General features: G+C 46.8%; 2 protein-coding genes across 2 annotated transcripts; both read right to left on the reverse strand.

Annotated features, from left to right (window-relative positions):
* Positions 1-6,459: 6,459 nt before the first annotated feature.
* pdrg1 (p53 and DNA-damage regulated 1) lies at positions 6,460-9,864 on the reverse strand. The gene is made up of 5 exons (XM_070902987.1): positions 9,775-9,864; positions 8,749-8,824; positions 8,480-8,554; positions 8,280-8,360; positions 6,460-7,446 (listed from the first exon to the last, which is right to left on the reverse strand). The coding sequence occupies exons 1-5, from the start codon at positions 9,856-9,858 to the stop codon at positions 7,364-7,366; spliced, it is 399 nt and encodes a 132-aa protein (XP_070759088.1). The 5' UTR covers positions 9,859-9,864; the 3' UTR covers positions 6,460-7,363.
* Positions 9,865-10,735: 871 nt separating this feature from the next.
* LOC139282890 (serine/arginine repetitive matrix protein 4-like) lies at positions 10,736-14,385 on the reverse strand. Its single transcript, XM_070902794.1, has 4 exons — positions 14,240-14,385; positions 14,020-14,077; positions 12,779-12,846; positions 10,736-12,705 (listed from the first exon to the last, which is right to left on the reverse strand). Exons 1-4 carry the CDS (start codon positions 14,383-14,385, stop codon positions 11,352-11,354), a joined length of 1,626 nt encoding a protein of 541 aa, XP_070758895.1. The 3' UTR covers positions 10,736-11,351.
* Between the last annotated feature and the right edge of the window lie 795 nt (positions 14,386-15,180).

Consider the following 15,180-nt stretch of genomic DNA (forward strand, 5'->3'; position numbering starts at 1 on the left):
GAATCTGGAGTAACTAACATTCTATTTAGGGTTACCCTAACCCTAACCCTTCTAAGGCTATCGCTAGTGGGTTAAGGGTGAAGCAGGATGTAGTCTATGCCTCACTGGGTCCGTTTGGTACCACAAGCACAACCACACCCTACTCCACTAAACGAAAACAATAAAAATTCCACGCCCAGCCACTGCGTCATGCAGAACGCCGCACGACAGAGACCCAAACGCCCTGAAGTGGCACCGCACAGTAGAATATCTGACATTCTGCGTGAGGGGATGGAGGCTGGGAATGAATTAAACCCTACTGGGTCAGAAGGCTGTCAGGTGTTGTGAGGTGTTACACGATGCAGAAGAGCCGTCGATGCCTCCACTCTCTGCTGGCAGTCCAATTCCACTCCCAGATAGACGACCAACTGGGAGGGGAGGGGAGAGCTCTTCCTCCAGTATGTCGTGAAGCCAAGGTTCAACAGATGCGATAACACATTCAACGTCTGTAAAGTGGCTTCCTCCCTGGAGTGAGCCAGCAACAACAGGTCGTCCTGGTAGAAAAACACTCTCGTCCCCATCCTGCGCAGCGGCTCCAGAGCCGTCTCCACACATCTGGAAAAAGTGCATGGGGCCTGCACCCCCTGGAGTGAGAAACCAAGGAATTTCCTGTGTTTTGGGATGATGGAGACGTGGACATACGTGTCTTTTAGGTCTGTGGAAGTGAACCAGTCTCCCTGGTGAACACTTTCCGGCACCTGTTTGATCGTCAGCTTGGAAGTGGAAGGGTCTTCCCATTATCGATATGTTGAACAGTGACAAATCGAGGATAGGTCTCACTCCATCCGTCTTCTTCGGAACCAGAAAATAACGGGAGTAGAACCCTTGATATTCCTGTCCCCCGAGGAACCCTGCAAATGGCGTTTTTCAACAGGAGTTCCTGCAGCTCTGATAGCAGAGTGAGACGTTGTTCCTGGGATGACAGGATTGTTGACCCTGGGCCATGGACGGTACGCAAACGCATCCACCCCACTGTCAGATCCACTGTCGCCTCGTTGAACCTGTTGGCCAAGGTCAGAATGGAGACTCCAGTCTCCCTGATGAGGACCTCCCCTCGACTTGATGTCTGCCCCTGTGTTCAACACAGAGGCGTGTCTGTACCAGCCACACAAGGCGTGATGACGGCACTTGTGGGCTCATCATCACACACTGTGCTGGAGTGAGTGACAGAGGAAGTGTGCTGCTTCAATGACTGCCTGTTCGCCGAGAGGCTAAAGGTTGCCAGCTCACACAGTGTGGGGGGGGTGTGTCTGACAACTGCGACTGAATCGGAAGAGTCGGGCTTGGACTGTTTTTCCACAGGAAAACTGATCCTTATGGGAGAATGTTTGTGTTTTAATAGAAAACAGTTGTTGGTAACATTTACACACACAACCCCCCCACAACCCGTCCTTGCCTCCGGCTCTGCTTCCTCTGAGGTTGGATTGGAGCAGGGGGGCAAGGCGCAGCCCCGGCGGCTACTAAGGGATGTCTGTGCCGCTGGCGATGGTCCCGACGGTCCCGCCGTTGACCGGAGGAGCGCTCAGGAGGCTGAGCCCAGGTGACGTGTAGTGTATTATTTTATGCTTCCTCAGACACCGACTTCATGGTGTCCACCCATCCCGGCTGCTCGGAGCCTCGAGGAGGTGGCAGATTGTTGTAACCAGATGTGTCTATGGACCATTGTCTGCCATGCCGCAGTCCGAGCCGTGGAGACAGCCATGCAGGCACACAGGGTCAGAATTGCACTGGAGGCCAGCGGGTCGCCGCCAAGCTTCGGCTCTTCCACAGGTTCATGGAGAACCGTGGATGGAAGTATGCTCTCCGCTGCCTCTCGGCCTTGGGCAGGTGGGCACAGTAGGGGCACGAGGCTTGTGGGCGTGAGAGCCAGGCCGGTGCAGGTGGAAGCTCATGATGTAGCCGGTTTGGCACACCGGGGAAACATGGATCCCACTTTCCGTAAAAGACATAGCTGAATCCGTCTTCTCACTCTTTAGATGTACTTTGCTTTTCTGTGCTGGCAGTTTGCTGAACGAAAAATGGGAGCCGATTGTCCGGCTCTCAGTCAAATTTATAAATGAGGTGAGACCAAGGTGAAGCCCATACAACAGGCGGACGTGGACTAAAGTTTTTTCAGTGCTGCGCACGCACACGAGGGATAAACCCACTAGCGATAGCCTTAGAGGGCGAAGCCTATACGAAATAGAACACAGCTGCGCTGGCGGTGGTAACTGTGTGCCTTTATTGTTATCTGGACAGTTCTTATAATGTAAAATTCCCCAGACCATCAAATAACTCTGCGTTGAAGCTGAGTAACAGCAGATCCAGCTGTGCTGTCATCATCCGCAACTGATGTCGCTTCAGATGGCAGTCGGGTGATGACATTTGTCTAAAAAAACGTGTTCCCTTGTTTCCTCTCGCCTCGCGTCTTTGGTGGGGAGGGATTCAAAAATAAGGAAAAGACGCAAGTGGGAAGCTTCACGCGTTGATGTTTTGTGATATCAAACCTAACACGATGGACGTGATTGGAAATGTGCTTCGTGTTTCTCAAGGCATCACTGCGCTTATTGTCAGGCTATTCCTTAACACTATATCTGGTCGAACCTCACAGGAGATTTCAAGGACCATTCCTGAGGGAAGGAAATAAAAACAGGGAAAGGAAACCTTAGCTGGGTGAGTCTTTCGGCGTAAGACCTGACTTACTGCCAGTCAGGGGGAATAATATGGTCTCTTCACATGGACTGCAAACATTATCAGCGAGCATTACCTGCCCCTTCCTCAGACATTCCAGTGGGGCTACAGAGCTGAAGCTTCACACCAAACCAAGCTGGGACGGGAATGCGAAAGAACAACAGGATAGAAACGTGGCCCGCGATCAGGGTTTAAGCAGACTGCGAGCTTTTGGATGCTTGTTTCTCATTTAACTGACAAGAAGCGAAACTCTTGATGTTCTTTCAAACAATGAATGGTGGCCGTCACTATATGCCGGGGCTCTGTTCAGGTGTATAAATCTACTGTCAGAAGCACTTGAAGTGTCAAAATGGATTGGCTTGTATAAGTGAAAAAGACTGGCCTATAGAAATGTGTTTAACAACTTAAGATCAGTGAAGTCTGTAGGTGATCCGGACTAAGTTTTGGAATGACTGGCCTCGCGGTTTCTGACGAGGAAATAGGATTTTGTGAATATTGAGAAATAAAATCTCATAATTATGATTTTTTTTTTTTCCACACGGGGTCTAAGCACAATAGGCAATCTTCGACTTGGTATAACCTCAATGAGCGCTTGAAAAATCACATGCAGGAATTGCCACATTGTTGGCGAGTAGGACTTGGGGCACCTGGGGATTTCAACCCTGGAACTTTACATCCGCAGAGACGGGGACTTACTGACTGCACCGCTTGGGGGAAACACGGAACCTGGAACTTTACATCTGAAGCAAAAATGATGAAAAAAAAAAAAAATATGACTAAAAAAATATGTAGGAAATTATGAAAGCACTGTAATGACTGTTGATATGTTCAGAACGTGGCGACAGACAGAGCAGTTCATCGTCCCATTTGAACTTGTTCGCGGGACTGAACCGAAAGGCCACATGCAGAGGGGACAAAAAAAAAAAGTCACACACACACACACACAGTAGGAGCGAAGGGCTTTACGGGACTGCTTCTGATTTATGTCTAAACACCATCTGTGAGGTTTTAGCACAGCTGTCAAAAGGCTGCTGGCTTGCCAGGGAATGCGAAGCACCTACCGCACACACACACACACACACACACACACACAGACAACACTGGCAGGCTTCAAATGTAGATCAGCTTCAGCTTCTCATTAGCTGCTATGAAACTCGACTGTCTCGGGTAGCGCTGGCCAAGGAGTCTTACTCCTCCGCGTGAATTGTCCCTGTCTGCTTATTTAGAAAATCTCATCGGGTCAGTTCACCCACAACACAAGGTTGTTCGGTGGAAAACGGTTCTCAATGAAAACTGTATACGGTGGTGTCTGTGGATTACTGAAAGTAACTGGGACACTGTGTCCAGAAAGAGACACTGCTGTCGATTTTTATAGCCTGGCATCAACGTGCGTCCTGGGCGATCCGATCTCAAGCGGACAGTTCCAGGTCCTTCGCACACCTGGCAATTAATACGCGTCTCGAGCGACCAGTTGTGACCGGATCTCACTTCCCCCGCTCCACGTGCAAATAAACGCACATTGCATTTCCATTTGCAAGAAGTAGGTTGGAAAAACATGAGATGCTTGCTGGAGCTGATTACTGTACAAAAACGCACAACTTTATAGCTTCATTCTGTTGGGGGGGGGGGGCTGCTCTGCCTCAACTCTTTCTGATTTACGGAGTTTCCTCATGGACAGAGAGCTTTATAAAGTGACCCGCTGACTGCCCCCAGTGCTCTGGGCTCTCACTGCGGTGGAGAGTCAGCTAGCATTAACAGAACCGCCCTTCAATGCGGCCCAGGACAACTTCCGCGCGCGCAGACTGCTAAAAGAACGCGGCCACATGCGGCCCAGACCACCATCCAAATGCGGTGCGTCCTCAGTGCGTCTCGGGTGCATATTTCCACCCGGCATTAGCGCTGACCGCCTTTGCTTATCTTTCCAGCCCACAACTCAATGCATTTAGTTAAGATTCCTTTCAAACGCGACTCCAAACGAACGATCACGTTGCTGAAGCAGCTCGATGTGGGAATGAGCAACAGTTTGCCAACGAGTTCCCCCACGTCAAATTTAACAGGCGATACGTCGGCGTTGTGTTTAGCGATTATTAACTTTAGGCCTTATAGGCAGATGTCTCAGCAGCACAGATACCACTGGCTGTGAGTGGATAATACGTCTCTTGGGTTATGCGGGTGTACGGACCCTTTACCTGGAAGTGCTGACCGCTGAAGACTTTGCACTGACATCACTGGGGAAAATGAGACATAGCACTGTAGCATAACACTGCGACACTGGACTCCTCACTTCACACCCTCTCAGCGACTAGTGACAATTGTTAACCGACACGAGTCTCAGCCAAGTCTGCAAAAATGCGCATCTGCCCACCTCACATTTGGACCATCAACCGACTTCCTCGAGATCCGACTTCCCTTCATATTCACCTCTGCGGCTTTTTTTGCGGCGTGGCGCATATTCTGAGGTTCCTGCGCGGGTAAACAGCCCACAACTTAACGGTAAATCATTCCTCCGGCTCTGCAGATTGGGATGACGAGTGAACGACGGCAACATTAAGATCTTTTCTCCAGACACCCATTGAGCAGTTCGGCCTCACGGCAGGAAGGAACCGCAGCCAAGGAAAGGTCAAGGTTACTCTCTACCCGGTAAGTTTAGAGTTTGCATTTTTTTTTTTGGGGTGATCGCTGGCAGATAAATGTCAATGTCTCTCCTGCAGGGCGACACTTGTTGGATATGTTCGTTGCAGATCTTTTTAATCCAACTGTTGCAGCAATAGCGCTGCCTCCACACTCTGAACATGTGAAGAATAATAAGGCACACTCACAGTCAGCAGATTTGGCCTTTGATACATCTCCGCTCTACACTGTCAAACCCACTATAATCGCACATATTTTATGGGTTTATTTTCATTCCTCTTGGGGGGCGTGAATCATTTAGCTCTTGTCGTCTCGTGGAGGCCCACAAAATCAGCACGTCATCCGTCATCAGCCTCGGGCGTCTTGATTTGTAGTTTCACAGGTGGAGGACAAATGCTCGAGTGTCAAAGCGTGTCACTTTCTTAACATATCTGTCTGTCTGTCTGTCTGTTATCTGTCTGTCTGTCTGTCTATCTGTGTCTCTATGTCTATCTCTCTGTCTCTGTCTCTCTCTCTTTCGCTCTCTCTCTCCCTAAAACCCAACCGGTCAAAGCAGATGACCGCCCACCTAGAGTCTGGTTCTGCTCGAGGTTTCTGCCTCTTAAAAGGAAGTTTTTCCTTGCCGCTGTCGCCAAAGTGCTTGCTCATGGTGGGAACTGTTGGAACTCTGTAATAACATTATAAAGAGTCGGTCTAGACCTGCTCTATTTTGTAAAGTGTCATGAGATGACTTTGTTGTGATTTGGCGCTATATAAATAAAATTGAATTGAATTGAATTGAATTGAACATAGCACCGTTGCGTGTCTCCTTAGATGATCAGCAGGTTCCCGTCCTTTTGACTCACGAGTTCATCACCCAAGAGCCGGTTCCCCGGTCTGTGAGCGCTGGCACGCAAGCCAAGTCTGAGGAGAGTGAACCAAAACCACCACCACCACCACCTCTGCACACACACACACACACACACACCTGCTACATGACTGTTGTCTCTTCCTTTCTCCCGTTGCCTGAGGCTGTTCATGTCTTCTCATGCTCCACGGCATGTCAGACCAACAAATTACAATGCAACCCCCCCCCCCGTGTGAGTAACTGTGAATACAAGTCATCACCAAAATAACAAACATATTAAATGCATTTATTGACAAGATGGTAAATAAAAAAAAAAAGGACAAAAACAAGTTACAAACAATACGAAAACATACACACTCTGGACATCTGCAAAGTTTTGAGGATTTTGTTTAACTTCCAAGAGCCAATTCTGGTGTGTATTACACAGCCTATTATAAACAGTGCTGCATTAAAACCAGGGTCTTTGAAGACCGGCCGTGAGCTGTGAGGCTGCGAGTAATCAAGGCTCTGCCGTTCTGCTGTTCACCTGCACTGCCACCTTGTGGCCATTCACCAACTCCATGGCCCGAGCTCCCACTCAAACAACCCTCCTGTCCAACCCCACAGAGCAACGGGCATTTTTATCTTGCTTCTACAGTTTATCGCAACTTGGGTTTTTACCCTCATAGCTCTGGTCCTCTGGTTCTACTGGTTATATTACACTCGCCAAAGTGAACTCCTGAGACAATCAGACAGGTTGCTTACTTGGAAGAGAAAACGACATCACCGATTAATCATTAATGACCTTAACATCCGTTTTCCTGCGAAAAGAGGGATTATTACTGACTTTCAGTTTTACCACCAAATACAGCAGTAGCTAATCTGGCAAAACTGTCTGCTTGTTTACAACCTGTGTGACTGTCTGACTGCTTGTGGGGGGGGCATTTTAAAGATGCTTCCACATATTGTACAGAGTACAATAGCAAATAAAACCCCAGTGCTTTTTGTAGATTTAAGACCTAGAATACAATGTTTGACAAGAATTTAGAAAATGTCCCAAAGGCAGGTCGTCCGTACTGTCGATCCTCCAGGAGGCGAATTTAGTGACATCAGACATCATGAGTGCCACCTGCGCGACTGAGAGGTGAAGGCGAGTCTTTGACTTTGTGTCCTCCGAAACATTCAGCACTTCTGACGTCATCTCTTTAAAAGGCTGTTAATAGCTTTGATTTCATCGGTCGAGAGAGGAGAAAGATTGTAGCCTCTCAGCTCAGGTTTGCCTGCAAACAAACAAACAAACAAACAAACAAACAAAAAGACAAATATCACGGTCACCTTTCACGAGACTTGTTTTGACTTCATTTACAAATAGGAGGAGCTGTCAAAAGGAGCTATCGTTCACAAAATCACAGCGACTTAAATGTTTCCACTTGCATTTTGACCGCGACTGAGGCCTTTTTCCAAAAATAACATGAAGAAATTTCCCCCTTTTCCACTGCTTTACCAGAGGAATAATTATTGAGTTTGCGACCCCTCCCTGTTTATACGCTATCTCACGGAACCTGGGCTCTGTTTTTACTCCCTCTTCCAACAACTGAGCCACTGGGGGACATTCAGAGTCTATCGGAGAACAAACAGAAGTTACTGGAGACACGACACTCTTTCGGCGTAGACTCCAGGTGTATCTTATGATGACGGTGGCCCTCTACTTGTTTTTCCTCACAGCTGTCACAGCACCAAGGACTAAGGGTCGAAGGTCAAAAGACTTTGGGTCAAAGTTACAGGACCTTAATCAGAGACTGACAAATACGCGCTATTTCTTGCTCCGCGGGCCAATATTGAGCTGAACTCAAGAGCGGTTTGGCAAACCCGCTTATTCGCAGTTTATCCATGTTGTAGTAGACCTGCCCGCTCAGCACGCTCTGTGCAGCATCTCACAGTGACAACAAGGCTCCAGGAAGCCACTGTTGCCTGGCTGTCGTTCGGCAAAAAAAACCCACCGCGTGTCATTTTTTTTACATATCTGTTTGTAAACAGAAAGCGAATATAAGCACATTCAATGAGCATATGTTGCAAGTATCCAGCTGAACCAAGCCAAAAACACTCTTCATACCCTGCATCTCATTGAGACGATTGACTTTCGCTTTCAGTCCTTTGCGGAGGTCGTTTATCTCCTTGTCCAGCTGCTCTTGGTCTGCAGAGGAGAAACGAATATCAAAAAGCAGCCACAAAACGCGTACAACAGACCTATTTATATTCAAAGTTATAGAGGAAATCTAGCCAACACATTGCGATTTTTTTTCTTCTTCTCACCTTTCTGAATCATCTCTCTCGTCTTCAACTTGGGGAATTTGATGAACATGTTTCCGAAGCAAACCTTCACTTTCTCTGCAAACGACAGCAGTGTTTAGTATCATTTCAAGCGCGGCGACATCAACAACCGGTATGGCAACTACACACCTGACACTCAACTTGTTGTCTCCACTGCGAATTGTTTCCATTAGATACGCCTATGTGTCCACGATATCGCTGTTCCAATATAACAACATATAACTGTGACTGAAATATGAAGGGTCACCCACCTATGTCCAGCATTTCCTGTTTCAGCGCATTCAATGCCTCTCTGTTGCCGTTTCTCTTTGTGTCCAGCTCCACTATCTGAAACCACACCACACATTAGTTCTCCACATTGTTGGTGATGCAGCAACATCAAATTTGCTTTTTTTTTGTTGTTTTTTTTTATTTATTATTGGATTGTGAAAAAGCAAAGACAAGCTCAGCTTCATAGACAGCCGTAAACAGCCATGTGTAATAGGTACAGAGAGGGTTGTAACATAAATGTGAATCCGTTTCAGGGAGGAAATCACTGTAATCAGAATCAGTATCAGAATCAGAATCAGAAATACTTTATTGATCCCCGGGGGGAAATTGTACAGTACCGGTGCTCCCATTCCAGAGTAGAAAAATAGCATAATTTAGAACTAAAGGTATGTACAAAATATAAAAATAAGAAATAATAATATAATAATATTGCCATGAGGACTGTGTCATCTATTGTGCGTGACTAACTGCGTCGCCTTTGAGGATGCATTTCCGTTGCAAGGCGTCTCTGGTATCCGTTGCTGCTTTGTGAAAACAACTGAGGTGGACGAATGATTAGAAACAGTTCCAACGCAACGCAGCCCAATAAAGTTCCAAGCCCCGTTTCCAGGTTTCGCTTCTGTTCCACCGGCTTCCATTGCTCAAAGTCACGTTATTTCTCATCAGTGGCTTCTGTCATGCATGTATGCGTCTGCTACTGTACCGGTTAACTTCCAACAGCTCGCTAAGTAGCAGCTAGCCGTCATAGCTACACTTCTGTCGGGCTGTACGTCCTCTGCTCAGTCGTAGTTTTTAATGTCTGAATATCAGCACAGAGGTTTGTTCGTTTGACATATATAAAGACACCGACCTGGAAACGTGCGTGGCGTAAACAAACTGGCAGTGGACCGCGAATTTAGCTAGTTAGCTTCGGTGCTAACACCGATCGATTCCGATACATCGATTCCTCCCTGGTGGCTCCGCGTTTTGTTAAGAGCCTCGTCGTTACAGAGCCGGCATTCAGTTACCTGCTGTTTAGCGGTGAGGACGTCCTCGGCTGCCTCCTCGACTTCTGTCAAATAATCCAAAACGCGCTGCGATACGGCGTCCATCGCAGCTGTAGGTGCTACGAAAATTACGTCCGGTCAGAAACAACGACCGGAAACGGAACGGACTGCCATGGAGCCGCATAATAATGACGATTCCTCACAAACAGTCCCTGCGTGGACGTGTCTTCCATCTCTGCATGCCGAAGAGTTTATTATTACGCCAGCGAGACTAGTAAAGTGCTGTAGCCTGCGTACCTCTTTGATATCAACAAGTTTGTTGGAAATCATTCAAAACTAGCAAATCTGCAGACCTAACACACACACTTACAATTACACAATCCACACATTTCTGAATGTATAACAAATAGGTGCAATACCCACACCTCTCTATGTGCAGTCCAGTACAATCCCTTTACCTTTATTTATTAATTCTGTGAATTTGTAAATGTGTAAATTATAGTTGTTTTTTAATTTTAGTAGCTCTTTTATATGTCTTTATTGATTTTATTTATTATATCTTGATTCTCTACTTATGGCTCTGTATGCTGCTGGAACAATGCAAATTTTCCCTGCTGAGGGATTAATAAAGGATTATCTTATCTTTTTTTTTAATCTAATAACACGCACACACACAAATATACAGTATATCACATTAAACAGCTTTTAAGGTAATAAGTTCACATGTAGGCACTTTTTTTTCCAGAAATGTCACATGAAAACATGAATTTAGAGTGATTTTTTTGTAGTTTGCTTGATTTAATTGGCACCCCCCCCCCCTCCACCCCTAGCATGATGCTGCCACCATCAGCATGTTGTTTCTGCTAGGTGTTTCATATACCCATCACAGACACATCAGTCAGACCATCACTGTGACTGCCACAGCACTGTGAAGCCTTTTATTTAACAAACGGACCCAATCAACAGATTCTAGCACTTTAAGACAGGACTTTTATTATTTATTATTATTTCAAAATTAAACGCACATTTCAAGCTCTGACTATGACCCCTTGTGATGAATGGTGTGATTCCACTAGTCAAAATGCAAAATGTGTCCTGTGATGAATAACTACACCTTGCCAGTTATTTGGTAAACTTTAATGCAGTTATTTTGTTGACAAACCAAAACAGAACCACAAGTAAAACTGGCTGTTGAAAAATCCTGCATACAAATATACAAATATATACATCGTGTGTTGTGCTGACAAAAGGCTTACTGGGTTGATTTGAATCAAAACCTTGTAAAAAAATACTTTTATATAAATATCCACATGCGTGTGAGGTTTATGTATGACCAATAGCGCATGTAAACATCCACTGTTGCGCTCGCTGATTTGACTGCATTGCATTAAACGTAATGTAAACTAGAACGAGCTGAGGACAAAAAACATCTGGTGAAACGTAACTTATCCACTAGTGAAAAGAAATACATTTACAATCTTGCTGCACTTTTCTGTCAGCCTGTTCAAATACGGAAAAATGCCTGAAACTATACATTCATAATCCAGTATTAAACTGTAGCTGCGGCATACAGATTACACTTCAACTTCAAGCTGCTGCTATGTAACAAATTCGACCTGTTTCGATCGGTTTGGTTTATTTGGAGGGTAATTTTTGGACCCCGGTAAATTGTCCATTATTGCAGTGACGGCATCTGGTTTTATTTCCTGTTCCTTGAGCTCAGCTGTTCTCCTCCGCTCAGTTCCTCCTCTTCTACACTCAGAACCACTCCGTCTTTTCTCTGATGCACCTTGTGGTCTTTCTACTCCACCTCTTCTCTGCTCTGAACCACTCCTCCTCCTGAACCCTCCTGTCCTGTAGTCCAACACATCCCTGCATGCTCCCCAGCGGTCCCTCCCAGCCCCGACACTAGAGTCCCCGGCAGTGGAATGAGGCTTCGGGGTAATACCTTGAACAGGGTTGCGGATGTTGCCTGAGGCTTGCATTCTCCTCAGGTGGCTGCTGGTCCTCACGGGGCTGCTGAACCTCTGAGCTCGCGATGCTGAGCCCCGGTCTGAGGAGTGCACCCGGCTCTCGCTGTAGCTCCTTTTGGGGAACGACGTGGGCCCCCTGTGCTCCAGCATGGGACTCAGTCTGGACTGGCGGGTGGAGCTGTGGGCGGAGCGGCAGCACGACGTGCTGCAGGTGGAGTAGCGGATGCGGCAGAGAGCGCAGGCACACCCGGAGAGCAGGGAGGAGTGACCGGCCAGAGAGGAGAGGAAGGTGAGCGGGAAGGCACGCTGACACTGAAGGATGCACTTTGGGGAGCTGAGGCGTGACGAGGCAGCAGCAGGTGGCCTGTGGCAGCTGGATATAACATCCGACACCGCCGACTTCCCACTCTCCTCCTGGACAGTCTGAATCTGGTGCCACTCCAGCTGCAGCAGCCTGTCCAGGTACCTTTCCAAAGGGCCAACAGGCCTGGGCTGAGGGGCCCCCCGGCCCTCCATGTTGTAGAAGACAGCCAGCTGACTGAGGCTCCATGAGTTAAAAGGCGGAGGGAGGAAGTCTGGAAAGTCAAAACCACCATGACCGCGTCCTCTGGGCCTGCGGCTGCGATAGGAGCAGTCTTCAGCCTCGATAACCTCTGGCCTTAGCTCAAGCTGTGGAGGGACCCGACCAGAGGACGACACAGGAAGTCTCTCTGACTCAGACAAGTCAGTGTCGCTGTCACCTTCCCCATGGCCACTCAGACTCCCTACCTCTGGGTTTGGGGACAGTCTCTCCAGCACCTCAGGACTTGAACCAGACAGGCGGTGGCAGGGGAAGGCTGGTGTGTGTCTGCTCCCTCTGAAACCTGTGTGCTTGTGTTCTCTGCGGCTGCAGCGCTGAGCGGCCAGCTGCGCCTTTGGCTCCATCCTGTCCTCGGCGGGGGGCGGTGGATGGGACTTGGACTCTGCTGTTCCCTGAGCACTAGAGGGAGAAGTAAATGATATCATCTTCACAGCACAGAGTGGCATGGGATTTGCACAAACGTCAGTCTCACCTGTGTTGAGGGGTATTGCGTCTGGTGGAGGGGGTGTTAGCCTTGTGCTTTCTTCTTTGCGGCAGCCTCTGTGATTGCAGAGAGAAACTTTTCACTAACACATGTTCACTCTTTAAACACATCACCGCGCCGCACTAATGCTGCAACCTGTTCACCTTTGTTTTGTTTTTTTAATGAATCGATTAATCGTCTGGTCTGTGAATAGTCTGAAAATTCAAAAATTGCAATTTCTCAGAGCTTCACAATACACAGAAATGTGCGGAGTTACCAGAGGCTTACGAGAGAGAGGAGGAAATCAGGGACCACCTGATCATTAATGAATCGCTAATGAATTAGTTCCCCAATAACTCCACTGAGGACTGTAGTAGATACTGAGTTACTAGAGAACAAGATACTATATTAATGAACCATTAGGTAATGACTAGCTCACGATAAACAATTCATTAATAATCCGGTCGTTCCTTAGTAACTCCTCCCATTTCTGATACCGGAAATTCCAACATATTCAGTTTGGAGTGGTATAAAACAGAGAACCCCCCCCCCCCCCCCCCCCCACACACACACACACACACACATCTGAGAAGCTCCAAGCAAATGTTTGGTATTTCTGCCTGAATACCAGATACAATATATATATACAGTGCTTAACAAATGTGTTAGACCACCTGTCATAAAAAACGAGAAAACACAAATATTTGAGAAATCTGTCAAAAACTTGTTTCAAACTAAAAATTGTATTGTTATTTATTAGGCAAATAACAAACTGGAACAACTAAATAGTCCTTATTCACATATATTAACCACAAATCTTAATATTCTGTACGACCTCCTTTGGCCCTGATAACAGCTTTCATTCTTTGCAGCCACTAAAACAAATGTTTCTGTTCAGGAATGCAAGTAAATAACTGTCATTTGGCATCTCAATCAAAAAATAATAATAACGTGCTTTACTATTTTTTTCTGCTTTTTTTGTAAAACAGTAAATTTGAGAATTCATGGACAATAATTATATTTTACCATTAAAGACATAATTTTGATAAAAGAGCTTGGCTTGCACATACTGGTGGATTAACCATCACAGAGACATCAGATATTTTGGTCATCAGCAATACTGTTCATTTAGGGCAGCGGGGGCAAACACCTTACACTGGGTGGTGGTCTGATACATTTGTTAAGCACTGTATATACATATAGATATAAATAATAGCAGATATATATTTATTGAATACCAGATATCATACCTTCTCATTGTTATTCTCTGGACTCGGGACCGCGCTCTGCCGCCTTCCCATCTTGTTGCTTAGAAAAAAAAAAAAAAAAAGACAGAAGATTAAATATTAAACATAAGCAATGAGCGCCGAATAGCGCCGCATAAGAAAACAGAGCTGGAGCGGGAAAACAACACATCCGGCGACACTGTTCGGCGCCTCTCTCCGGTGATTACACAGGCTCTCGGGCTACCTGGCCACATCAGGCCTGTTGTTGCTCCACGGCGCCTTCTTCTTCTTCTTCTTCGTCGTCGTCGTCGTCGTCTTCCGCTCCCTCTCGCCGACGGAGACCCTCTCCAGACACCGCTGTGCCACTCGCTCCCGCAGAAGCGTGCCCATCCCCGCTTGGGCACGGGGCACCAATGAAATCGGCGAGCGGGGCTGCTCACGCGAAACACGGCGGTGTGATGATCATGATGAGTGGAGTGGAGTGGAGGAGAGTGGAGGAGGGGGGGGGGGGGGGGGGGGGGTCATAAAGCAAACCCCCTTGTATAAAAACACGTCGGTGGGATGAGCTTCGGAGCGCAGCGCCGCACCGTGTGACGCGCTTCCTGTTCATCTTAAAGGGATGTGCTTCCGCTGTGCGTTTGCAACAGTCCAGCTGCCTGGAAATAAAAGCCTGGACTAGTTTTTCCAGCGTAGTCCTGGCGTAAAAAGCTCTTTACCGTTGCGATATTTCTTAAATAATAAAATTCGGTTTTAACAACGCCATCAATGTGGCTCTGGAAAGTGAGAGATAGCTGTGATAATTTAAGAGAGATTTCCTGTCCGTTAGCCTTTCCCCCAGTAAGCCAATAATCACAATATCCATCTTGTCACTGTTTAACTGTAAAAAGAAAATAAATTAATACATTCTGACAGTGTGTCAATAGGGCTCAGATCATCAGGGGACGGGGAGATATATATATATATATATATATATATAGTTGTGTGTCATCAGCATAGAAGTTGCTGTTAAGAGAGGATAACTACGGATAGCCTGAAAACGCTTGAAGAAAATGAAATTGACGGCCGGTCCGAGAAGGTCTATCTGACAAGAAGTTGCATTTCTAATTCATGGGAGCTAATTAAGTGGAGTAAGCACGTAGCACATATGACCACACGTGAAAAATCAGTCAACGGCATCATCAGCAC

Source organism: Enoplosus armatus, chromosome 3, assembly GCF_043641665.1.
Source record: "Enoplosus armatus isolate fEnoArm2 chromosome 3, fEnoArm2.hap1, whole genome shotgun sequence".
NCBI lineage: Eukaryota > Metazoa > Chordata > Actinopteri > Centrarchiformes > Enoplosidae > Enoplosus > Enoplosus armatus.